This window comes from Schistocerca americana, chromosome 3, assembly GCF_021461395.2.
Source record: "Schistocerca americana isolate TAMUIC-IGC-003095 chromosome 3, iqSchAmer2.1, whole genome shotgun sequence".
NCBI lineage: Eukaryota > Metazoa > Arthropoda > Insecta > Orthoptera > Acrididae > Schistocerca > Schistocerca americana.
In genome coordinates, this window is record NC_060121.1 from 889,370,165 (window position 1) to 889,397,609 (window position 27,445).

At 36.2% G+C, this 27,445-nt stretch overlaps 1 protein-coding gene and 1 long non-coding RNA gene across 2 annotated transcripts in view; one reads left to right on the forward strand and one right to left on the reverse strand.

Moving 5' to 3' along the window:
- LOC124607369 lies at positions 1-27,125 on the forward strand. The gene is made up of 3 exons (XR_006978820.1): positions 1-170; positions 20,062-20,161; positions 26,985-27,125. It is a non-coding gene; the product is annotated as an uncharacterized LOC124607369 (long non-coding RNA).
- The window catches only part of LOC124605632, an 85,204-nt gene continuing 58,406 nt past the window's right edge, over positions 648-27,445 (reverse strand). The window contains exons 5-6 of the mRNA XM_047137449.1: positions 14,841-14,966; positions 648-996 (exon numbers count right to left, since the gene is read on the reverse strand). Coding sequence (XP_046993405.1) covers positions 865-996; positions 14,841-14,966 — 258 coding nt within the window. The 3' untranslated portion in view covers positions 648-864. The remainder of the gene's footprint in view (positions 997-14,840; positions 14,967-27,445) is intronic.

The window sequence follows — 27,445 nt, forward strand, 5'->3', positions numbered from 1 at the left end:
TCAAAACCAGAATCCAAATGCTCTCTACTAGATCCAACAGGGACGCTGAATGGAAACATAACAAGTCACGAAAACCCAGAACCATGAACATATTAAGAATCTAAATGTTCAGTTCCTTCACCATCTTAGGGAGGAGTGGATACAGCTTAACAGATACTGGACTGGAGAAGGTATGTGCAAATACAGTATCATATTTCAAGTCAGGCTCTTGCACTGATAGTACTTATGACTGTGTTGTTATTCAGACAATGAGTCACACTGTGAGAGTGTCGTATCAGGTGTTTCCTTGGTGATATACATGAAACATCTGATAGGGTACTCTACTGGATTGAGTCTTCTGACATTTGTGTGTAGTCTGTACAGTTCAATGTTTATACAGTGTAAATAATTGCACATGTGTATTTTGTAAAATATCTTCCACTCCATTAAGCTGTCTGGTACAGCAACTGCATTTATGAGCAAAACTGTTTCTAATTCAAACGTTTATTTTTTTTATTGTTGTAGTAATTTATGCAGATTATGATGATGATAATAAATGAATCAAACTGCACTTTAAATTAGGGAGAATGATCCAGGATGAAATTATTTTTTGGTTTTATGGTACTTCTGGTGCAACTGAAATCTTATTTTGAATAGAAAACATGAAGTTCTCTCATGGACTTTATTTACAGAAAAATCAAACTTATTTACTACACAACAATATAAGCTTTTATTCTGGTCTGCAATATTACCTTAATTTTTGAAAAAAATGTTACATGTAGTCAGATCAAGAGAAACTAACACGAATAAACAGTAGTGTGATAAGATGTTAACAGTTATCTACACCGTCTCACAAGATACACAATGCTTGCTATGAAAGTACCACTAATTACACGCAGAAGGTTCAGTATTTGGTGGATCCATCACCATGAGCACATCAATACGGCCATCTTCAGGTTTCTGGCGGACGTTAAGAGAGCATTTGTTGCTTATTGCTCTTTTCTCTCGCTGGTCAGCCTACAAAAATAATATAAAATATGAGTATATATAAGTTCTTGTAAAATACTGATGAAACCAGCTTATAATTGAGAGAACTGATATGAAACAGTTGAGAGACTATTCTCTACAGTTTTTATTTGTAAGCAACAGTAACCACTGAATACTTAATGGTAGTTCCATTATTTTTACAATGGAAATAACACTGTCAGAAGGTACAACTACTGTTTAATTCTGTAGCCATTCTAGGGAAGGCAAATGTGGGTTGATGTACTATGGGTAACATAAGCAGGGGCATATACCAAATACAGATGTATGACATTATGCGTGAATTTCCCAAATGATCATAAATTAATTCCAGTAGTGTAAGAAAGTGGCCATAAACTGCAACTCTGTACAAGACACAAACAACAATGTATCTAAAGGGATCCAACTTACTAGTGTCACACCATCATCATAAAGTTGCTCCAGCATGTCATATCTTTTGAATTACTTGTACATGACTGAAATCCTGATACTTCTCGTTGAATGACACAAACTCCCAGATAAAATAATGTGTGAAACAATGTATATCAGTTATCAACATTTTCTTTGATAAAGGACTGTCACAAGATGTCCACAGTGCAATATGAATGATGAACAGAGTAAATATAATAACTTACCAAATAACTGAGACATATGAAAACAAGATTAAGACTGTAATCAGTCAGGATAATGTAGCCATGGAGGTGTGTGTATGTAAGTGAATTGTGTTTATCTGTCTCATAAAGTGCATAATCTAAGTCACTTGATGTGGGTACAGAGACACTTCAAATTGTGGTAAAATTTCACCATAAACAAAGAACAGCTGATTTTAACAGACAGCATAATAATAGTAATAATAATAATAATAATAATAATCCCTGTGGAGGCCCGGGAAAAGAATAGGCCTCCGGTATGTTCTGCCAGTCATAAAAGGCGACAAAAAGAACAAACCACTAATAGGGCTAACCCCCCTTTTACTGTGATTAGTTGGTTCAGGACAGAACTAAAGAAGCCTCGGACAAGCGCCGTCATGGTCGGGGACGACGCTTGAACCCTATGCCCGCCCACAATGGTAACGACACTGCTAGCCAACTGGAAAATGATTTAAATCCAAATAGAGGTGTTTTGCAGGATATGCTTCCTGCAACCACCCTAGAAGGAAAACAAAGACAGAGGATGAGATGGTCAGATGAAGTTAATCGACACCTCATGTTCTGTTATTACCAAGCAACAAACCTAGGAACCAACACAACTGGATACAGATCACAAGTATACACAACATTTATTACCAGATACCCAGAATTAAAATTTTTAACAGAACAACGACTAGCTGATCAGATCCGTGTAATAATAAAAAATAACAGGATACCCCAGTCAGAACTAGAAAACATCAAACAACAAGTACAACAAATACTGGAACAAAATAATGCGCAATCAGAAGAAGAAGAAAATACAGTAATGGACTCAAACATCCCAGAGCAAACAAACAAAGAACAACACGCACCAATTAAACAATCAGAGGAAAACGAAATCTTAAGACAGCCACCAGAACAAGCACAAATAGAACATGAAGTGACACAGATGTTAGATATAGAAGAAAAATTTCAGCTAACATATATAGAATACAAAGACACAAATACAGACATTAAAACATTCTTGCATAGACCACCAAATAAACCACAAGTCGAAACAACAATAAAAACTATCAACACAATCATACACAACAAAATAAATGAAAACACAACTATGGAAGAGTTACAACTACTGGTTTATATAGGAGTACTCACTAAACTAAATATACGCACTGGGCAGAGATGAGAACCAACCAACACACAGAAGAAACCCACAAAACCAGCATGGCAACACAGGCTACAGATCAAAATAGAAAAACTGAGAAAAGACATCGGACAGCTAACACAATTTATAAGAAATGAAATCTCGGAAAAAAAAAGCGAAAAAGGTTAGGTAAAATCTCACAACAAGAAGCGACAGAGCAATTAGACGAAAAGAAGCAGAAATTACAAGCATTAGCCAAACGACTCAGAAGATACAAAAAAAGTGAAAATAGAAGGAAACAAAACCAAACATTCAACACAAACCAAAAGAAATTTTACCAGACAATAGATAACACACACATTAAAATAAACAATCCACCAAACATAACAGACATGGAACACTTCTGGAGCAACATATGGTCAAACCCGGTACAACATAACAGGCATGCACAGTGGATACAAGCAGAAACAGACACATACAAGATGATACCACAAAAGCCTGAAGTGATAATTTTGCAACATGAAGTCACCCAAGCAATTAATTCTACTCACAATTGGAAAGCCCCTGGAAATGATAAAATAGCAAATTTCTGGTTAAAGAAGTTCACCTCAACACATTCACATCTAACTAAATTATTTAACAGTTACATTGCAGACCCATACACATTCCCTGATACACTTACACACGGAATAACATATCTGAAACCTAAAGATCAAGCAGACACAGCGAACCCAGCTAAATATCGCCCCATAACATGCCTACCAACAATATACAAAATATTAACTTCAGTCATTACACAGAAATTAATGACACATACAACACAGAACAAAATTATAAATGAAGAACAAAAAGGCTGTTGCAAAGGAGCACGAGGATGTAAAGAGCAACTGATAATAGATGCAGAGGTGACATATCAAGCTAAAACTAAACAAAGGTCGCTACACTACGCATACATTGATTACCAAAAAGCTTTTGATAGTGTACCCCACTCATGGTTACTACAAATATTGGAAATATACAAAGTAGATCCTAAATTGATACAGTTCCTAAACATGGTAATGAAAAATTGGAAAACCACACTTAATACCCAAACAAATTCAAATAATATCACATCACAGCCAATACAGATTAAGCGTGGAATATACCAAGGAGACTTATTAAGTCCTTTCTGGTTCTGCCTTGCTCTGAACCCACTATCCAACATGCTAAATAATACAAATTATGGATACAATATTACTGGAACATACCCACACAAAATCACACATTTGCTATACATGGATGATCTAAAACTACTGGCAGCAACAAATCAACAACTCAACCAATTACTAAAGATAACAGAAGGATTCAGCAATGATATAAGTATGGCTTTTGGAACAGACAAATGTAAGAAAAATAGCATAATCAAGGGAAAACACACTAAACAAGAAGATTACATATTGGATAACCACAGCGACTGCATAGAAGCGATGGAAAAAACGGATGCCTATAAATATCTAGGATACAGACAAAAAATAGGAATAGATAATACAAATATTAAAGAAGAACTAAAAGAAAAATATAGACAAAGACTAACAAAAATACTGAAAACAGAATTGACAGCAAGAAACAAGACAAAAGCTATAAATACTTATGCCATACCAATATTGACCTACTCATTTGGAGTAGTGAAATGGAGTAACACAGACCTAGAAGCACTCAATACACTTACACGATCACAATGCCACAAATATAGAATACATCACATACATTCAGCAACAGAAAGATTCACATTAAGCAGAAAGGAAGGAGGAAGGGGATTTATTGACATAAAAAACCTACATTATGGACAGGTAGCCAATTTAAGAAAATTCTTTCTAGAATGAGCAGAAACTAGCAAAATACGCAAGGCAATCACTCATATAAATACATCGGCTACACCACTGTAATTTCATAACCACTTCTACTACCCTTTAGATCACATAACATCAACAGATACGAAGAAAGTAAATTGGAAAAAGAAAACACTTCATGGCAAGCACCCGTATCATCTAACACAGCCACACATCGATCAAGACGCATCCAACACATGGCTAAGAAAAAGCAATATATACAGTGAGACAGAAGGATTCACGATTGCAATACAGGATCAAACAATAAACACCAGGTATTACAGCAAGCATATTATTAAAGATCCCAATACCACAACGGATAAATGCAGACTTTGTAAACAACAAATAGAAACAGTAGATCACATCACAAGCGGATGTACAATACTAGCAAATACAGAATACCCCAGAAGACATGACAATGTCACAAAAATAATACATCAACAGCTTGCCTTACAACATAAACTTTTAAAACAACACATTCCTACATACAAGTATACACCACAAAATGTACTGGAGAATGATGAATACAAATTATACTGGAACAGAACCATTATAACAGATAAAGCAACACCACATAACAAACCTGACATCATTCTCACCAATAAAAAGAAGAAATTAACACAACTAATCGAAATATCCATACCCAATACAACAAATATACAAAAGAAAACAGGAGAAAAAATTGATAAATACATCCAACTGGCTGAGGAAGTCAAAGACATGTGGCATCAGGATAAAGTTGACATCATACCAATTATACTATCAACTACAGGAGTCATACCACACAATATCCACCAGTACATCAATGCAATACAGCTACATCCAAACTTATATATACAACTACAGAAATCTGTAATTATTGATACATGTTCAATTACCCAAAAGTTCCTAAATGCAATATAACACATAGTTAAAAGGAAGTGACGCTTGATCAAGGTCCGCGTCACTTTCCATTTTTAACCGGACTTAACGTCTGAGAAAGTAAAGAAATAATAATAATAATAATAATAATAATAATAATAATAATAAACCCCGTGGAGGCTCGAGAAAAGAATAGGCCTCCGGTATGTTGTGCCAGTCATAAAAGGCGACGAAAAGAACAAACCACTAATAGGGCTAACTCCCCTTTTAGTGTGATCAGTTGGTTCAGGACAGAACTAAAGAAGCCTCGGGCAAGCGCTGTCATGGTTTGGGACGACGCTTGAACCCTATGCCCGTCCACAATGGTAACGACACTGCTAGCCACACGGAAAATGATTTAAATCCAAATAGAGGTGTTTTGCTGGACATGCTTCCTGCAACCACTCTAGGCGGAAAACAAAGACAGAGGATGATATGGTCAGATGAAGTTAACAGACACCTCATGTTCTGTTATTACCAAGCAACAAACTTAGGAACCAACAGAACTGGATACAGATCACAAGTATACACAACATTTATTACCAGAAACCCAGAATTAAAATTTTTAACAGAACAACGACCAGCTGATCAGATTCATGTAATAATCAAAAATAACAGGATACCCCAGTCAGAATTACAAAACATCAAACAACAAGTACAACAAATACTGGAACAAAATAATGAGCAATCAGAAGAAGAAGAAGAAGAAGAAGAAGAAGAAGAAAATACAGTAATGGACTCAAACACCCCAGAGCAAACAAACAAAGAACAACATGCATCAATTAAACAATCAGAGGAAAACGAAATCTTAAGACAGCCACCAGAACAAGCACAAATAGAACATGAAGTGACACATATGTTAGATATATAAGAAAAATTTCAATTGACATATATAGAATACAAAGACACAAATACAGACATTAGACCATTCTTGCATAGACCACCAAATAAACCACAAGTCGAAACAACAATAACAACTATCAACACAATCATACACAACAAAATAAATACAAATACAACTATGGAAGAGTTACAACTACTGGTTTATGTAGGAGCACTCACTACACTAAATATACACACTAGGCAGAGATCAGAACCAACCAACACACAGAAGAAACCCACAAAACCAGCATGGCAACACAGGTCACAGGTCAGAATAGAAAAACTGAGAAAAGACATCGGACAGCTAACACAATTTATAAGAATTGAAATATCAGACAAAAAACAAAAAAGGTTAGGTAAAATCTCACAATAAGACGCAATAGAGCAATTAGATGAAAAGAAGCAGAAATTACAAGCACTGGCCAAACGACTTAGAAGATACAAAAAAAGTGAAAATAGAAGGAAACAAAACCAAGCATTGAACACAAACCAAAAGAAATTTTACCAGACAATAGATAACACACACACTAAAATAGACAATCCACCCAACATAACAGATATGGAACACTTCTGGAGCAACATATGGTCAAACCCGGTACAACATAACTGGCATGCATGGTGGATACAAGCAGAAACAGACTCATACAAGATGATACCACAAATGCCTGAAGTGATAATTTTGCAACATGAAGTCAGCCAAGCAATTAATTCTACGCACAATTGGAAAGCCCCTGGAAATGATAAAATAGCAAATTTCTGGTTAAAGAAGTTCACCTCAACACGTTCACATCTAACTAAATTATTTAACATATCTAAAAACAAAGATGATGCGACTTACCAAACAAAAGCGCTGGCAGGTCGATAGACACACAAACAAACACAAACGTACACACAAAATTCAAGCGCGCCCACACACACACACACACACACACACACACACACACACACACACACACACACACACATCCGCACAATTATTTAACAATTACATTGCAGACCCATAAACAGTCCCTGATACACTTACACAAGGAATAACTTATCTGAAACCTAAAGATCAAGCAGACACAGCAAACCCAGCAAAATATCGCCCCATAACATGCCTACCAACAATATACAAAATATTAACTTCAGTCATTACACAGAAATTAATGACACATACAACACAGAACAAAATTATAAATGAAGAACAAAAAGGCTGCTGCAAAGGAGCATGAGGATGTAAGGAGCAACTGATAATAGATGCAGAGGCGACATATCAAGCTAAAACTAAACAAAGGTCGCGACACTGCGCATACATTGATTACCAAAAAGCTTTTGATAGTGTACCCCACTCATGGTTACTACAAATATTGGAAATATACAAAGTAGATCCTAAATTGATACAGTTCCTAAACCTAGTAATGAAAAATTGGAAAACCACACTTAATACCCAAACAAATTCAAATAATATCACATCACAGCCAATACAGATTAAGCGTGGAATATACCAAGGAGACTCAGTAAGTCCTTTCCGGTTCTGCCTTGCTCTGAACCCACTATCCAACATGCTAAATAATACAAATTATGGATACAATATTACTGGAACATACCAACACAAAATCACACATTTGCTATACATGGATGATCTAAAACTACTGGCAGCAACAAATCAACAACTCAACCAATTACTAAAGATAACAGAAGTATTCAGCAATGATATAAATATGGCTTTTGGAACAGACAAATGTAAGGAAAATGGCATAGTCAAGGGAAAACACACTAAACAAGAAGATTACTTATTGGATAACCACAGCGACTGCATAGAAGCAATGGAAAAAACAGATGCCTATAAATGTCTAGGATACAGACAAAAAATAGGAATAGATAATACAAATATTAAAGAAGAACTAAAAGAAAAATATAGACAAAGACTAACCAAAAATACTGAAAACAGAATTGACAGCAACAAACAAGACAAAAGCTATAAATACCTATGCTATACCAATATTAACCTAATCATTTGGAGTAGTGAAATGGAGTAACACAGACCTAGAAGCACTCAATACACTTACATGATCACAATGCCACAAATATAGAATACGTCACATACATTCAGCAACAGAAAGATTCACATTAAGCAGAAAGGAAGGAGGAAGGGGATTTATCGACATAAAAAAACCTACATTATGGACAGGTAGACATTTTAAGAAAATTCTTTATAGAACGAGCAGAAACTAGCAAAATACACACAGCAAACACACATGTAAATACATCGGCTACACCATTGCAATTTCATAACCACTTCTACAACCCTTTAGATCACATAACATCAACAGACACAAAGAAAGTAAATTGGAAAAAGAAAACACGGCATGGCAAGCACCCGTATCATCTAACACAGCCACACAGTGATCAAGACGCATCCAACACATGGCTAAGAAAAGGCAATATATACAGTGAGACGGCAGGATTCATGATTGCAATACAGGATCAAACAATAAACACCAAATATTACAGCAAGCATATTATTAAAGATCCCAATACCACAACAGATAAATGCAGACTTTGCAAACAACAAATAGAAACAGTAGATCACATCACAAGCGGATGTACAATACTAGCAAATACAGAATACCCCAGAAGACATGACAATGTAGCAAAAATAATACATCAACAACTTGCCATACAACATAAACTAATAAAACAACACGTTCCCACATACAAGTATGCACCACAAAATGTACTGGAGAATGATGAATACAAATTATACTGGAACAGAACCATTATAACACATAATAAAACAACACCACATAACAAACCTGACATCATACTCACCAATAAAAAGAAGAAATCAACACAACTAATCGAAATATCCATACCCAATACAACCAATATACAGAAGAAAATAGGAGAAAAAATTGAAAAATACATCCAACTGGCTGAGGAAGTAAAGGACATGTGGCATCAGGATAAAGTTGACATTATACCAATTATACTACCAACTACAGGAGTCATGCTACACAATATCCACCAGTACATCAACGCAATACATATACATCCAAACATATATGTACAACTACAGAAATCTGTAATTATTGATACATGTTCAGTTATCTGAAAGTTCCTAAATGCAATGTAACATATACCGTACAGTTAAAAGGAAGTCACGCTTGATCAAGGTCCGCGTCACTTTCCATTTCTAACCAGACATAACGTCTGAGAAAGGGAAGAAATAATAATATATAATTTTGCTATACATACATACAATAAAATCTAACATTTAATTACCCCTTGCTCAAATGATCATTTCATCCTCTATGAACTATTTTATTGGATAGTACCATTTCTCCCACAGAATCTGCTGTAGCCTCATTTTTAACATTTCTGGCTTCATATTAAACATATTTTTGTTCATTAACTTGTTGTATATTGTCATCCCCATATAATGTGGGGTCCATGCATATAATTTCATCTGGTGTATGGGTAACATAAAATTATTTTTATTTCTTGTGTTATTCCCTCAAAAAAATTTTTGTCTGCTATATAGGAAGATTATAATTTCAGAAATGTATATGAAGGGAACAATTAGGATTTGCAGTTTCTGAAATAATGGGCGATAAGACTCTGTTTGCTGTCCAGTACACATGTATCGGACAAATTTTTTTTGCAGTTTCAGTATTCGAGATACACTACTTGGACTTCCCCAGAAAATTATCCCACGTCTAATGACAGATTCAAAATAGCTATGATAAGCAATTTTTTGTGCACCCTAGTCAGTGGAATTTGCTAGTATTCGTATTTCAAATGCGAAACTGCTTAGTTTATTTGATAGGAAGTCAAAATGTGTATTCCAGCTTAAGTTCCTGTCCACATTTAGTCCCAGGAATTTGACTGTGTCAACTTCTTTCATAGGTTGATTGTTATGTTGTATGTTAAGTTCCATACGTTTTGAAAGTTTGGTTTTGAAGTATACCACATGGATTTTTGCAATGTTCATTTAACTGGAGCCAGTTTTCTAAGGTATTCAGTGTGCTTACAATGGAGCTCAGAATTTTTCCTGCATCACCATCTTCAGTTAAAACAGGAGTATTGTCTGCAAACAGAACAGATGGGGAATTTATATTTATGGGTAAGTCATTTACATAGAATAGGAACAGGATCGGCCCCAAAATGGAGCCTTGAGGCACATCTTGTGATACTGTACTCCATTTAGAGTAATAGTTTACTGCATCTGAGGTGATAGTTACTCTTGGTTTTCTGTTGTGTAAGTATGATGTTAGCCAATTTAGGGCATTGTCCTTAATCCCTAATTTGTAGGTAAGCAAGTCATGGTTCACAGAGTCAAATGCTTTTGTGAGATAACAGAAGATGACTGCAACTTTACTGCTCTGATCCAATCATTTGCCTATCTTTTCAACAAAGTTGTCCACTACATACAAAGTGTTTTTACTTGGCTGAAATCCAAATTGGTTACTTATAATAATATCATTTTTTTAAATAATTTTTTTGATCTGGTTTGCAGCTACTTTCTCTAACACTTTTGACAGTATTGGAAGAATAGAAATAAGCTGATAGTTTCCCATGTCTTCCCTCGCCCCTTTTTTTAACAGAGTTCTGACTTCAGCATATTTCAAAACAGTGGGAAAGTATCCCTGTTCAAAAGAATGGTTGAATATTTTAGTTAGGGGAGGTGCTATTATGCCACACACTGCTTCAATCAGTTTAGTGGGTATCCCATCCCACCCAGCAGAGTTTTTAATTTTTAACGATAATATAACATTCTCCACATCCCTTATTGTGACTTTTTTAAAATTTGTAAGATACTGTACTCAACACCTCTGAAGAAGAATCCAGCGTAAAGTTAGCAATATTCTCATTCTTATCATGTCTGTGCTTATCAAAGACTCAAAAGTTCAACCATTCGGTGAATTGTTACTTTTACTCCTTCCATTATTCACACTCACAATTATGATAGACCACTATGAAAGTATATGAAGACACTAAATTTATTGAATAGGAATATTTTTAAGGCCCTAATACTTTCTGCAAGTTTAAATTATTGCTCTCTTTTTCCAGATGCCAAAAGGGTATGGAGAATTGATTAACATGTGTTTTTCTTAGAGCTCTAGCAGTAATAAAGATTTCAATAGTTATTTTAGTTAGGACTATTTCAATCATTATTTAAATTACTACTTACTTTGCAGCTACTGCTCTGATCCATTCTTGATTCCTACAACCTGCCAGTTGTAAGGTTACTATACTAAGCTACATGTTTCTTTGGAGTTCTTTGGATTACGTTTAGAGTGAAGTTGAGTCTAGCATCTAGCATGTTGACTGGAGCAGTCTTATAGCCAGAGCACAAGTATTGTACTGTACAATCACAATATCAGAATTCCCACCAACCAGCTTTTATTCCACTTCTCCAAGAAGGGAAACACCAAGACAATGAATGAAGTAGGAATTAGTAAGATCACACTTAACCACAGAACACATTACAGCTCAATCTAACAGTTGAGCATACAATAACACAAACATTTGTCTGGCCAAAGGCCTGGCACGCCAGCTTATACAAAGCTGTTTTGCATGTGCCACAGCACTTGCTGCACCGCCTCTGCCAATGCAAGGTGGCCTCTTCAGGCCGGCTGTGGAGGCATGCACAGATTGATTATGCACACTCACTCCTGTCCCCCTTGGGGAAAAGTGTCCACTGTGGAGATATGAGAGCCTTCATCGGATAGGGACAACAGCTGTCATGTCATCACAGGAGAATATTGTGTGAAATGACGTAGATGTGAAGATGTGCAGTGTTCACTCCCCCAAAAGAGACCATAAGGGAGAAATGGTGATGGAGGGACTGGAACTGTGTCAACAACTGGGCAGGCCCTTGGCGATGGAGGTGCCAGAGAAGACAGTGGAGGCAGTAGCAACAGGGGCTATGAAGATGGTGGCCTGGCACTGGCTACTCTGCCTGGTTGCAGCAGCATACAGAAAAAAGATGACACAGGAGCTGTATGGGGCACAGGCTGCATTATGAGGGCCGGTGCTGATGATGGAGGCAGCCATGGGAGAGTAGGGCTCTCTGGCTCATGGTCGGTCACTTGTAAGCAGAGCTGGTTGTCGTGTCATGACATAGAGCCATCAAAAATGTGCATGATGCAGAAGCAGCAGCCTCAGCAGTGATGGTTGACCACTGGTATCCACTTAGGACAGCGCCCAAACCCTTAGGCCCAGGCAGCGGAGCCTGGAAGGAATCGTGAGACGGGTGGTTGGAAGTTGGCCGGAGCAGATGGAGCACTGTACTGGGCTGCCAGCCATGAAGCAGCTCTGTTGGGCTACAACTGCCAACTGGAGTCAATCAGTAGGAACTTGAGAACCTATCAAGAGCTTCCTCAGAGAAGATAGATTTATTTTTTCATCTGGGTTTTGAACACATGGACCAGCTGAACCGTTTGGCTGAGGATAAAGTGAGGGGCCGTAACATGCCAGATGCTACTCTTTGTACAAAAATCTTCAAAATCTTGAGTCATAAAATGTGGGCCATCATCCACCATAATGTACACGGCAATCTTTCTTAGCAAAAAATCTTTGATAGGGCCGTGACCACAGACGCTTCTGACATGGACAGGCAACAAACAATGTAAGGGAATTTTGAGAAAGCATCAAATACCACAAGTCAAAAGGAGTTCAGGATGGGCCTGGAAAATTGAGGTACTGGAGGGGGGGGGGCATGCAGGGGGGGAGCAGGCCACAGGGAAAGAGAGGCCCATCTTGCTGCTTGACGGTTGACACAACACGTGTCATCTCATTGTCAATGCCCGGCCATAACATGTGGCAGCAGCCCAGCAATTTTGTACGAGAAACAACCCAGTGGTTCAGGTGGAGAAGGTGCATGACATCCCACCGCAATGTGGATGTGATCACAATCCTAGTCCTGTATAAGATATAACAAGAAGAAATAAGACTATGATCACCTGTAAGACATCATTGTTTTTTTGTGTAATTCTTTGTGTGTCTGGTACGTCACATGATCCCCGTTCCAACTGAAAATTATGATTCATCTTTTGGATCTGCTGCTCTTGTCTTTCTTTCTGTGTTTGCAGTTATTATTGCATATGGGTTCTGCCTTTTATGCAAAAACACTGTTTTTTCTTGTTACCCAAACATGTTTCACTGCTTCCTGTCATCATCAGTTTTGTTTATTGAAAACTGAAAAAAGTGAATACATTTTAGGGTGTAATTGATCTAACAAAGTGAGACCTAAAGAAAGTTTTTCTTCATGTTTGTTCTTACCAATATTTTACATTATATGGTTTCACAGGACCATCTGTATGGTGTCCTACACTGACAGTTTGTCATCTGCAAACCAAATTATGTAAATGTGAATTTCATCAGTGAATTAACAAAAACCAAGGGATGTGTTAACTTGCTGATGAAATTCGTATTTATATTGTTTGTTTGCATATTACAAGCTATCAGCGCAGGATACCTTACAGAAGGTCCTCCAAAACCATATAATGTAAAATCGCAGGAAGAACAAAAACAAACGAAAACCTACTTTAGGCCTCACTTTGTTAGATTAGTTACATTCTAAAATATGTTTACTTTTTATAGTTTTCAATAAACAAAACCCACTACTGCCGGCACAAAGGAACCAAAACATGTTTGGGTAACAAGAAAAAAGTCTTTTTCCATAAAAGGCAGAACCTATATCCTATAATTCTCTAATGATCACCATGTTGGTAACATAATTTCACACATCCACCACTCTCTCTCACATCTCATACCATTTGACTATAAATTTCTGTTGATCCACCTGTTTATAGTTTTAGAAGGGTGGTTCACACCTATTGAGCACCCAGTATATCATGAACAGCAGCGGCTCTACCATACCACCTAGAGGAACTCCAGATGACACCTTAACATCTGATGATGCCTCCCCATTCGTGTTACGTAAGAGTGGTCAATAGCACTAACAACATGAATGTAAGATACATACATACATTTCAATGTTTTATTGCAACACAAAAACACAAAGCGGCCTGCAACACTCCATGTAGTTGTTACTCATACTCATAATTAATCAATGATTATAATAAGTGGGTTTGAATTTCTCTAATAGTTGAACTAGGGAAATTAAATCTCATGCAGAGGGCTGGTAAGACATCAGTTTTTCTTGTCTAACATTTGCAAGTGGTATAAGGCAAAGGATGTCGTAGAAGGATGATAGAGGTAAACAATGCATTTTCCTCCACCCTACATGGTAGCCAGCTGAGCACAAATGTTGGCTAATTCAGCTTCTATAACTATCCAAAACATTTGATAATGAAATAGGTGGTATATTAAATCATGCATCCTGTCAACATAATCACCTCTAGTGTCAGTCCATGCAAGTTAGAGGTGTTGGAGGAGATGTGTAGAACATATCTGTTTACATACCTTTGAAATGTATTGTTCTTTAAACTGCAACATTTCCTGCAAGGCCTCCTTCATGCTCTGTGTGTTCTCAAAGGCCTCAAAAGCCACAGATGCTTGTCGTTGTTGTTCTGCCTTCAGTTCTGCAATCTGCAAGGTGAATGAAATGCTCTGAAAAAGTAGGTCTGAATTTCTCTAATACAAAAAAACAGAGAAATTACATCTCGTACAGAGTGCTACTAATTTTCTCATTCAACATTTGACAGTGGAACAAAGAAAAGTACATGGTAGGGCGTTGATATTGGTTAATAATGTACCCTCTCCCATACTATAAGGCTTGTCAGTTACTTTCATGCTCCATGGATAATTTGCACTGCTTTAATTGTAATGATGTGAAAGGAGCCATTATACATTCATACTACACATACATATGTAAATATGGCTACATGCTGGCCATTTACAAGTTTTCTTTTTAAGTACAGATGTGAATCAGTAATTTCTACCACCACATTTTACACACTAAAATAACAGAAATTATTCTACAGCACACAAACAGTCACCAAGGATAAACTTTTTCAGTTTGTTTTCAAATTTAACTTTGCTGTCTGTCAGACATCAATGCGTAGATGATTAAAAATTTTGGCAATAGCATTGTACAAAACCGTTTTGCACTTCAGATATTACCAATGTGGAGTAATTTCATTTTTTTTCCTTCTGCATTGTAGTTATATACATTGTTGTTCCCTTTGAAGTGCAGTGGACTGTTTACAACAAACTTCGCGAGGCACTAAATATACTGTGAAGCAGTAATCAAAACTCCTTAAACAGCTATTTTAAGGATGGTTTTTGGTGAGTACCACATATTATTCTTACAGCACATTTCTGAGCAATTTAGACATACCTTAAAATGTGTTACTCCGGAACATTATCCAATACATTATTGAAGGAGAATATGGAAGATATGCCAACTTATTGATTTGTTTGCCCCAAGATTTGCAATAATTCTAAGTGTAAACATGACTGAACTGAGTTGTTTGAGGAGTTCCATGATGTCCCGCTGCCCCCCCCCCCCCCTTTTTGAAATGCTCATCAATATGGACAACTAAACTTTTTTGAAGTTTCGACTTTAGTTATTATTTCCTCACCATATCTTACACATATCATTGGTGCAGTACTTACCACTAGATGTGCAGAACTGAATATGTTGTTTCTTTTTGAAAATGAGTATGGAAATGTTTGCAGATAGCCACAGAACAATACTTTCAAGAACATTATAGTATTTACTATTTCTTCTGTTGGTGTATGTATGTACTAGTGTCATCTGCAAAAATAATTAATTGTGCTTGTTGTATATTAGATAGAAAGTCATTTACATATATGAGAAATAATACCAGACCTGAGATTGAGACTTATGGAGCTGAGTAAGTTATTTCTCCTATGAGAAGAACTTCTCCTGCTTATATTGTTTGAATTATTAAGTGCAACGCTTTGCATTCTTTTGATTACACATGACAACATCCATTTGTTGGCTACACCATCAAATCAATAAAACATAGGTTTATCTCACAGAGCACTGTGATTCACAGAAAATACAAAAAAGTGCTATTTTGTTATTTAATGATTGTAAATTTTGGTGAGTGAATGTGCAAATGACATTCTCAGGTGAGCAACTTGTTTTAAATTCAAACTGCAATTTACAAATGATATTATTGTTCCTCAGGCATGAAACTATTCTAGAATGCATCACTCAAAAATTTTGGAAAATGATATCCATGGTTAAATGATCAGTAGTTACTGACATCTCTCTTATCATGTTTCTTACAGAGTTATTTGACAATGGCTTATTTCAATATCTCCAGAAAAATGCCAAAGTTAGTGATGCATTACACACTTCACTTCAGAAAAAGCATGGCTGCAGGTGTGACTGATTTGGTGTTTGTGTGGTTGTGTATGTGAATGTGTTTACTGTTGCTAGAAAAAGAGTGAGAGCTCAAAAGATAGTGTAGATACTGTATTCTGTTGAGTGTTTCTATGTGCCAGACATCAGTCAGCTATAAGTGATTGGTTGCCTTTCCTTCATTTTATGTATTATTCCATCCAGGAATTTCCATTGTAGTTATATTTTGACAACAAAAGTCCGTTAAATTCTGAGAATGGCCTTGTAAGCTGAAAACTGGTTAAATAAATAAATTAATGCCATAGAACATACACAAAACAGTAATTGTTTATAAGGATTACTTACGCAGATAACATTCCTCTGGCGAAATTGAGTATTGCAAAGTGCAGGATGATCACGATTATCTGGCTGAGGATTATCAGGTTTGTGTATTATCCACGCATAGTTTGGTGATTGTTAAAAAATAAAGCCTAACATAGTCTGTAATTATTACAATGAATCTTTTTGTTAAGAATGTATGAGATCCAAGTTTCACCATCAAAAGATAATGCGGGCCTGTCCCATTCTTGGACATCGCTGAAATATTTTTACAGTGTTTCTCATTTCATCTTCAGGTAAATGGAGGGACTCTACCCTTTGTAACATGTCCATGGCCAAATTACAGTCTATGTGTTTGCCTAGTCCTTCCCCTAAAAACTGAAGGTTGATGATTTTCAACTCACTTAAAGCTGTTAGTAAAAGAAACTGATTCAAGTTTTCTTCTGGAACAGTCCCCATCAGAATTCTTGCTCTGTTTTGATGCAAAATGAAGGCAAACTGTTAAACAGGAGGAGTGCACTGTTTATCATAATTTTCCAGCTGCCAACATGTCTCTATAATTTTATAGCTCCTAAAAAGTATAACTGATATTGAATATGGACCTGCATCATATTTTTTTTGTTGTTGAAGCTACAGATGGTTTACATGTTCTAGGAAGATGGCAAGTAAATGCAAATGTGTTGTTCTAACATTCAAGAAGAATTTAGAAGTTATACAAAACTTAGAAAAGTGAGAATTTGCAATATAACTTTGCCAGAATTAAGGAATAGGCATACAAACAGAGAGAGAATAAAAACACAATCTGTTAAGTTCTGAAACCAAACCTGAAAGCCAAAAAGGACCCATCAGAGCATACAGGCCCGCAAAGTTCATCTTTACATGAAACTTGTGGTTCAAGTAAAAGAGACTTCCATGTAAAGTCTGATGGTAATAGAGAAAGGAAAAGAGGTCCATAAAACTCTAAATACTCAAGGAGAATTTAACAGTTCATCAGGATGGCTTGCTATATTTAATGAACATCACTACAGGATTTGAGAAATTGCTGATCAGGTTGAGAAACTTGGTGCTGACAAAATGCAGCTAATACTTTTTGAAGCAAATTCTACAATTACATCGAACATAACAGATTTCTCCCAGAACAGATTTGCAACAATGATGAAACTTTACTTTACTGGAAGGACGCGCCTGCAAACTTTAGCTTCCCAGACTGTTAAGATATGTTAATTGAGGATTTTTTCTATCAGTACAGTCTTGGTTGCACATTAACATGAATAATTGGGAGCGTGCTACATTCATATTACACGATACAGTTAAATAACAAATAAATCATTTGGTTCCGCTAAATTGATCAGTAGAGTAATAATTGGCTGCCAATAAATTCCTTAGGTTTTTCTTAAATTGTGCTTTATTACTGGCTAGGATGGTCCTAAACAACTTAAGAATTTTAGGTGCTCAGACACTGGCAATGTTAACAATGATAGAAAAAACTTACTCATTACAACAAATTTCAGAAGTGTATGCTATGATAATTTATTCCATAATTTGGAAGTTTAGCAGGTTAAATTAAGCACCAGATTCGGCATCTTGGGAGCAGAAAGATTATACATACTTAAGCAAGAGGGATTTTTTTTAACAAAGGTATTAGGCAAACAGTAATATAGTTTTATCTGTAATTAATGGAATTGAAAATAAAATCCAGGTGGTTGAAGATAACTATTAAAAAGAAGGCATGACCTTCAAGGAAATGGTAAAAAAAAGAACATAATAGAGTATGTTAAATGACACAAAAATATTCAGAACTGTCTTCAAGAGGAATCGAGAAGCTACAATGAATTTTGATTTTTCTATGTTATGTGAAATTAAAAAAAAAAAAATAATTTAAAAAGTTCTTAAAAAAGAAATTAACAGCCATGAAAGACTATTTAAGAAATGCACCTCACTGACTGACAGGGTGGTTGGTCAGAACAATGGTACGAAACCATCTGAAGGAAGAACCGTCTCAGAAATTACACTGGAACAAAACTAAAGGTCGAACTTTAAGGCATAAAAACCACTGAAAATTTATGAAGGGAAAAATAAAGGGGGGGGGGGGCAGTACAGACAAATAAAGTCATGGGAAACACCTTGAAACAGTCATAGCCGCAAGGCAAAACACAGCGTAGAGCCACATGTGCGTTGAATGAACCTGGAGAGCAGTCGAGTAAATGGTCTAATAGACGGCCACATTGAAACTAAAGTGCAGAGGAAACCCATGTTTCCCATTCTAGTAGAGCAGTGTAAAAAAATCTAATGATTTCGTTCCATAGATAACATTGCCATAGAAACAAAAGAGGTAGAGAGATGCTCTTCAATTTTTTAATTGCTTTAGATTCATAAGTCTGTCTCTGTAAGTGGTAGCGGGTCGACGTGTGACGAGTTCTGCCGCATTGGTATTGTTCATAAGTGTGTATTCCAATTGTGCATTAGAAAGTAATAAAGAAAGTTATCAAGATACCAAAGTTTATTCATACATTCCCAGCAATGATACCCATCTGTTCATCTCTCTGCAATGTGCCGAGAATCCTGCATCTAGAGGATCGAAACAGACAAGAATAATTTGCATGAGCAGAAGGGGGGCGATCCAGAACCAGTATTGTCACACCAAGCTCTATGCACAGTAACAAGAAAAAGAAGTACATAAATTTAAATGTGAATAAATGTATTGAATATTGAAGGTCTGTTCATATTAATGATGGTTAAAATTCATTAATGATATGTGTACTGTCCAATTTATTTTCAATCATTCTTTCAAAATTTTCCTTTTAATTATTTAAGCAGCAAATTTTTATTCTGTTTTCCAATATATATATATATATATATATATATTACATTTTTATTCCCCTAGCTACTATTCAATGGCACCCGTTCAAAGGACTGTGCTGAGTGGAACATGAACAGACCTCTCAATTGTTGAGATATATATTTTTTAAGATAAATGATCCATTTTATCATTAGAAGAAACTAATGAGGCCTTTTTTGCATTGCTTACAGGTCTGTGAGACTGGAACTATTAACAACTTGAAGGAGCAAATTAAAATTAAATAATGCCTACAAATGAGATGTGCCAGGAATGCGGATTTCAGCAGTTAAGGTAGGAAGGTGCTACGCTGTATGCTTATATGGCCACACTTGGCACCGTCTCTCTCACAGTAAATAATCTCTTTTCCTTCCAATTAATATTCTTTATGGAAAGTGCGTTTTTATAGGAAAGATGAAAACTTGTGTAAAGCCGACATTAGAATTCAAAATAATTCATTCAAATCCTGTAAGGTTGTGTCAGAGCACAATCAGCTTCATTAATGACTACGCATATAAATCTGATTTAATTGAAAGGTACCAATACAAACAAAATTTCGTCTTTGAAAAACTTTTTTTTTCATAATTTTATTAAACATGTTCACAATGGAGTCAAAGGAAATGGCCATTGTTGAAAATTCATTGCAAAATGCAATATGCCAAGATGGCGGAAATCCAAGCTTGGCAACAGCTGAAAGTAACCTGCCACCTCTTGAATTGGCCAATGGCTACCAAAACAACCAGGTTGGTGTCACACTATTAAAAAATGATGACACTGGTAATATAACTAATCGTGATGTCACTTTTATGACACTTGATGAGACAATTTCTCAGTTCTCACTGGGAAACATTTTTCAAAACAGTGAAACTGAAGCATGTGACAGCGAAATTTCCTCTGACTATTTGCTCACTGTCATGAATGCAAGAGCAGGAAACAGTTCAAAACAGCAATGTTAACACTAGTGCCGCCCACAATTTGACACAACTCATGCAGTTAATAACACAACAGCTTACAAAACAACAGGGACTTCAGGAAAATATAGGACAACAGTTTGCACAGCAAAATCAGGCATTTAATGATTTCAAGGACATTATTAGTCAATGGTTCAGTGAGGTGAGCAAACTATACACACTGAATTATCTGGTAAGTTCACAGAGCTCGGTAAGCAACTAAAACAAGAAATAATTATCAACATGTCCCACAATATAAATACATTAACGGAAAAAGTAACATCTGTAGATTGTAAACAGGAACAACTTGAGGGTGAGTTACAAAATCTTAGTGAAGCATATTCTCAAATTCAGGAGACTCAGTCCCGAGTGGATGCATTGGTAAAAAATGTCACGGAACGCAGTAAGTGAGCGGCAAGATATGTGCAAAAACCTATGTTAAGAAACATGCAAGTTGAATCTAAGAGTAGATCAGTTAAGTTTAGAGACAGAATTTGCCCCCCCCCCCCCCCCAAAATAAAAAATAAAAAAAAAATAAAATAAAAAGAGAGAGAGAGAGAGAGAGAGAGAGAGAGAGAGAGAGAAGTTATGTACAGATGTAAAATAACTGAAAAGCTGAAATCGGGATGCTGGATAAGGGCAGCACCCTTGCTGAAAAGGTAGTGTCAGAATGCAAAATTTATGTAGATACTGATGAAGAAGCTCTAAAAGAGAAGGAAAGTCAACTTCTAGCTAAAATAGACTTGGGTTTAAATGAAACAGATGAAAGGTTACAAGACAGCGTTGCCAAAATTACTGACATTCCAAAACAAGATATGACAGAAAACAAACTTGGGCTTTTAGAGAAGTTAGATACCTTCACTGGTTACCCACAATATGGGGTTGGCCCGTCAAAGGAAAATAGCGAAGGTAACACAATGCAACAATGCTTGCCAGCAGTTGCACCTGTCGATTAAGCACATTTGCTGTGCGCTACCCCACAAGCGAACATAAACACACCTGTCACTGACAGCGTGGCATGTTTGTCAACATTACCTGCAGATGATGGATTACTTAAGCATCAACAATTTCCAATATTTACTTCTGAAGGGAAAAGAACACACCCTGTGCTCTTTATCAGAGCATTTCACACAAAATGTTTTACTGCGCACCTGGACAGAAACCCAGAAATTTATATTTATTGTTGGATACACACAGGGTGACATTCTGCTATGGATTATGGACATGGTGAAACATTGCCCTATTATGAACAATTTGAGAGAGCATTTCTGGATAATTATTGGTCTGAGACTGTACAAGAGAGGCTCAGATGTGAAGTATTCAACCCATCTCCGTTCAGTAGCAAGTATGGCAGCATAAGGGGCTATTTTGAAAAATATTTAAATAAAACCAGATATTGGACGAACCTAGTATCTCAAGTAGATGTGCTGAAAATTTTAAAGAACTGTCTTCCTGCCACATTAGGGAAAAATTAATTACTATCCCAGAACATGACATTGAATACTTCTATCTGTACTGGACTCAACAGGTTTAATATACAAAGAGAGACCAGTACAACCAAAGCCTGTTAATACGCCAATAGCAACACAGAGATTTACGGACTAACAAATAAACAATGGATTCGTAGTTACAACACGGATGGCAACCTTACCCCACACAGACCTATGGTAATAGTAATGGTAATGGTAATCACAACAGCAATGGAGAAAGCTGTAAATACAAAGGTAGATATAAAACAAATGGGCAAAAATTTAGCAAAAACAATTACAATGGGCGAGTAGCGTATGGCCAGCCCGTACAATATGTGCAGACGCAAACTACTGGGAATAATCAGCCGATCGCTTGGGTTGTGCAAACTTATGTGTGGTGATGCTTTAGATGTAAGTTGTCATAATGATGTTTCTAATGAATTTTCTGGAAAGTCTGATGTTCACGTGGATGTAGTTAGTGAAAATGTTATTGTGTGTGATGTTGGTGATGTTGATAGTGTTTGTAGTGTAAGCTCAGGTAATCATGATGATGATGAAGTTGATGTTAGGGATTATGATGATTATGTGCTAGAAGATTTTAAAAGTGAATTGGATGGAATAGTATATGTGGAAGTCAAGGAGGATGTTATTAGTAATATTGTTGAGAAAAGCAGTGCCAGGAACTCTAATGACATGCCACATGAGAATCAGTTTGTATCAGTTCAGCTTAGTAATACATCAGGAGACAGGGGGTTGATTGTGCTGATGTGTCTGAGATTATTTTGAAATCTGTTTTGGACGAATTTAAGATTACAATGATGACAGTGAAGTTAAGATCAAATTAAAGGAATTTTGTGAACCAACTTCTTCTTCTTCTTCTTCTTCTTCTAAGCCAAATGAAATCGTCAGACAAGATACTAGTCAAAACATGTGTGAGGTAAATAATAACTCAAAAATTACAGTAAATTCTAATATATGTTTGCAGAAGGTATTGCCTAGTAAAGAAAACATGAACATGGAACAGAGGTTTGATGAGATAATTGAAGATCTTTTGTATGAGGAACACGAAGACAGGGAAAACTACTATTGGCAGTCCCTACATAAAAATTAAAGCTGTAGGTTGGGAAGGATTTTGTTTGATTGGCACAGGGAGCCCTATTAGTGTCTTCTCAAGCAAATTAAAAGATATAATTAAGCATGATCCTGATTTTATTGAATTACCAGATGTTGGAATAAAAATTAGAGGAGCTACCGGTAGGCTGAGCAAAATTATTAATAGACAAGTGTTGTCGACCTTCAGTGTAAATGATGTACAGTTTACTCAAGAATGTCTTGTAATAAGTGATCTGAATGAGAATGTACTGTTGGGCATGAACTGGATATTGAAAGCTAAAGCAGCATTTGACTGGGGAAACAGATTATTTATCTTTAATTACCCTAAGACAGGGGTAAGATCCAGCCAGCACTGACATGTCAATTCAAAACTGTGCTGATAGGGGAATTGAAATTAGGGAAGTTATCTTTTCTAAAGACAGGGGTTATTGTGTAGAGGAAATTACTGAAGATTATGATGATTAATTGAACCAAGAACAGAAGGTAGAATTAGAAGAATTATTGTGGAATTACTATGATGTTTTTGATGACAGACCTGGTTAAGTAAAGGACTATCAGTATAAACTATGATTAAAACTACATGAGCCTTTCTTCATAAAGCCTTATGGGGTACCTATTGCAAAAAGAAAAGATGTAGAAAAGGAACTTCAAAAGATGGAAGAGTGGGGCATCATTGAGAGAAGTAAGAGCCAATACAACAACCCATTGGTAGTGGTAGCAAAACATGATGGCAGTGTTAGGCTCGTGCTTGATTCCAGACACCTAAATAAGTATCTGGAAAGAGAAACTGATCAGCCAGAGAACATAAATGAGTTACTACAGAAATATGAAAGAGTGAAATACATGACTAGTTTAGATCTCACTTCGGGATTTCACCAAGAAGAATCAGAAAATGATTCCAGAAAGTATACTACCTTTTTGTATGTGGGAAGATGTTACCAGTATTGTGTAGTACCGTTTGGCCTTAATGTTTCAGTACCAGAATTCATTAGAGCTCTTGCCTTCCTTTTGGGAAAAGAACTTTTGTCAAAATTAACTGTCTATGTAGATGACATTTTGATTACTGGAGAAACCTGGGAGGAACATATTAATACTTTGAGGGAGGTTTGCAATAGATTAGGAATGTCACTTAAACTATCTAAATGTAAGTTTGCTGTGAAAAATTGAAGTTTCTGGGCCACAGCATTTCTGAGGAGAGTATTTTGCCAGATTCTGAAAAACTTGAGGCAATTGTGAAATTCCCAATTTCTAAAACCAAGAAACAATAGAAGTCATGGATGTGCAGTTACTACCAAAAATTCATTAGTACCCAAGCTTTGAATGTTCCAAGTCTCAACAGATTGCTGAAGAAAAATGCAATGTGGGTTTGGGGTCATGAATGTGAAGCTGCCTTTGAAGAAACAAAATCACAATTATGTAACAGTCAAATTTCGTCCCGATTTGAGTTTACCCTTTTACATTATGGCAGATAGTAGTGATTATGGTCTAGGGATTCACCTTTTCCAAGAAGTAGATGTAACTGGGAAAACAGAACACAGATCTTTCGCTTTTGCTAGTCGAACTTTGAAAAAACATGAGAAACAATATACTGTTACAAAGAAGGAACTTTTGGCCATTTATTGGGCATTTTGTAAATTCAGAAATTATTTATTGGAACATCACGTAGTTGTCTACACTGACCATAAGGCATTAATTTATATTCAAGAATGTAGGTTACATCATGGAAGGATTACCAGGTGGGCACTCTTGTTACAGCAGTGTAACTACTCAATAAAATATCCTAGAGGGTCCGATAGCGTAGTTGCTGATGCTTTGTCTAGGCTACCTGTGGGGCAGTGACTTTGAAGATAACAGTGGGGAATGTGAAAAAGAATTTAAAATTATGTTTTTAAGAGGGGTGGACAATGAACAAGAAATCAGAGACATTTGTAATGACATCCACTGGAATCAGAACCAAGACGAGAACTGTAAACTGGTCAAAAGTTTTTTAGGAAAAAGGGGACATGAGAAAGTGGCAGATTATTAAAAAAATTTACAAGGGTATTCTATTCAAGAGAAACAGTGTAGATAGTGATGTATGGAAATTATGTTGGGCTGATAAATACAGTGATGTACTCATTAAATATATTCATGAAAGTTTTGGCCATTGTGGAATTCAGAAGTGTATCCTGAAAATCCAAGAGAATGTATACTTTAGCAATATAGCCAGGAGAGTTAGAAGAATTTTGACAGGTGCCAAAGAGTAAAAGTATCCAACCAAACTAGTAGAGGATTGATGCAGAACATCTTGCCAAAAGAACAACATGAGTTAGTTGCTGTGGACTTACAAGGAGCATTACCGAAGACCAAAAGAGGCTATTGTTATATTTGTTAGGGCGGATGTGTTTTCAAAATTCATTAAGTTATACCTTCTTCACAAAGCAAACAGTAAGAGCATTATTTCACAAATCAGAGGGGACTATTCTAGCAGGGTAGGAAAACCTCAGAAAATTTTATCAGACAGTGGGACTCAAATTACTTCTGGACCATGGAAAGCTTTTATTGGAGATGATAAGATAAACCACATTCTTATTTCAGCCTATCATCCATCAGGAAACCCTTTGGAGAGATACATGAGAGAAATTGGGTGATTCTTTAGAACATACTGTAATACTAATCATGGTAGCTGGATTGACTATGTTGAGAAACTCGAAGATATTATGAACAGCCTGCAGCATTCCTGAACAGGTTTTTCACCTTATGAAATACAGTATAATAGCAAACCACCACATCCAATTAGTGATTCCATTGATTTCCCAGTCTGCAAACCATTAAGAACTCAAGAGAGAGAGGAAATTGTAAGAAAAACCATGAAATCTCAAGGTGACATAAAGAAATGTAGACATGACAAAAGATTGAATCCTACACAATTTAAAATTGATGACTTAGTCCTTGGTGAAACACAAGAGAAATCTAAAGTGATCGGTGGTGAATTAAAAAAGTTGTTTGACATATACATTGGACCTTTCAGAATTCAAGACAGCCCACATCTGAATGCTTACCGTCTGGTCTTTCCAAGTTCTGGCGCACTGTTTGGCCTATGAAATGTGACCAAACTGAAATTATATTAAAAAATGTAAGAAATATTTTATAATAGATGTTTATAGAAATTTTAAATGCTTTCATGATGTATTTTTACCAGGATATATTGTATACTATGTTATATATATTTGTTCCTCAGGGGAGCATACATTCTTTGTATGCTAAATGTTTGGTGAACACTGGGTCCCCTAGCTGGGCAATTGCCATGTTTCATTTTCATATGGTAGCATTGCATCTTACACTTATTCTGTTATCTTGTATAATCAATTTTCTCCAACTGTCAATCTATCCTCTCTTAGCTTTAAGAAATTCTTTAAATTAATCTTACTTTTAAACAAATCTTTTAGAATAATTCGAACTTTGTGCAATTACATGTAAAAATTTCTGTGAACCTTCTTTTGTTCTTGACAACCTATCCACAAAAGACTAAACCCTCCTTCACTCATTCCTAACTAGACTTGACCACTGTATACTGTGTACTAATAGCGGACTGTGCTATTGCAGCCTATGGTAGCCAGCAGTGTACAAGAAAGCCATGCCAAGAATCAGATAGGGACTGAAGATTAGAGTGTGCCGCTAAGGTGTACCAGTCTTCAAGAAAAACGACACCAGTCTTCAAGAAAGAAGACACCTCAAGAAAAGGTGATGCCAAAGATATGTAAAAATATATATATATATATATATATATATATATTATTTTTGTGTGGGTTTGTAAAGTAGGGACATCATCCCTTCCGTATTTCATGTGAAAGTGATGACAGGAGGTGGGGGGGGGGGGGGGGGGGGAGGGTTCTGTAATGAAACAGGCTGTACTGCGTCATGTGGAGTACCCAATACAGCAGGTTTCATAGTACGATACACACTAAAACAGATATGGGTAGTGTATAAGGACAATTAATGAATGAGGTAACCTACTGCAACAGTGTGAAATAGTGGTAACAAAAATGTTAAACTGTGTCACAGAC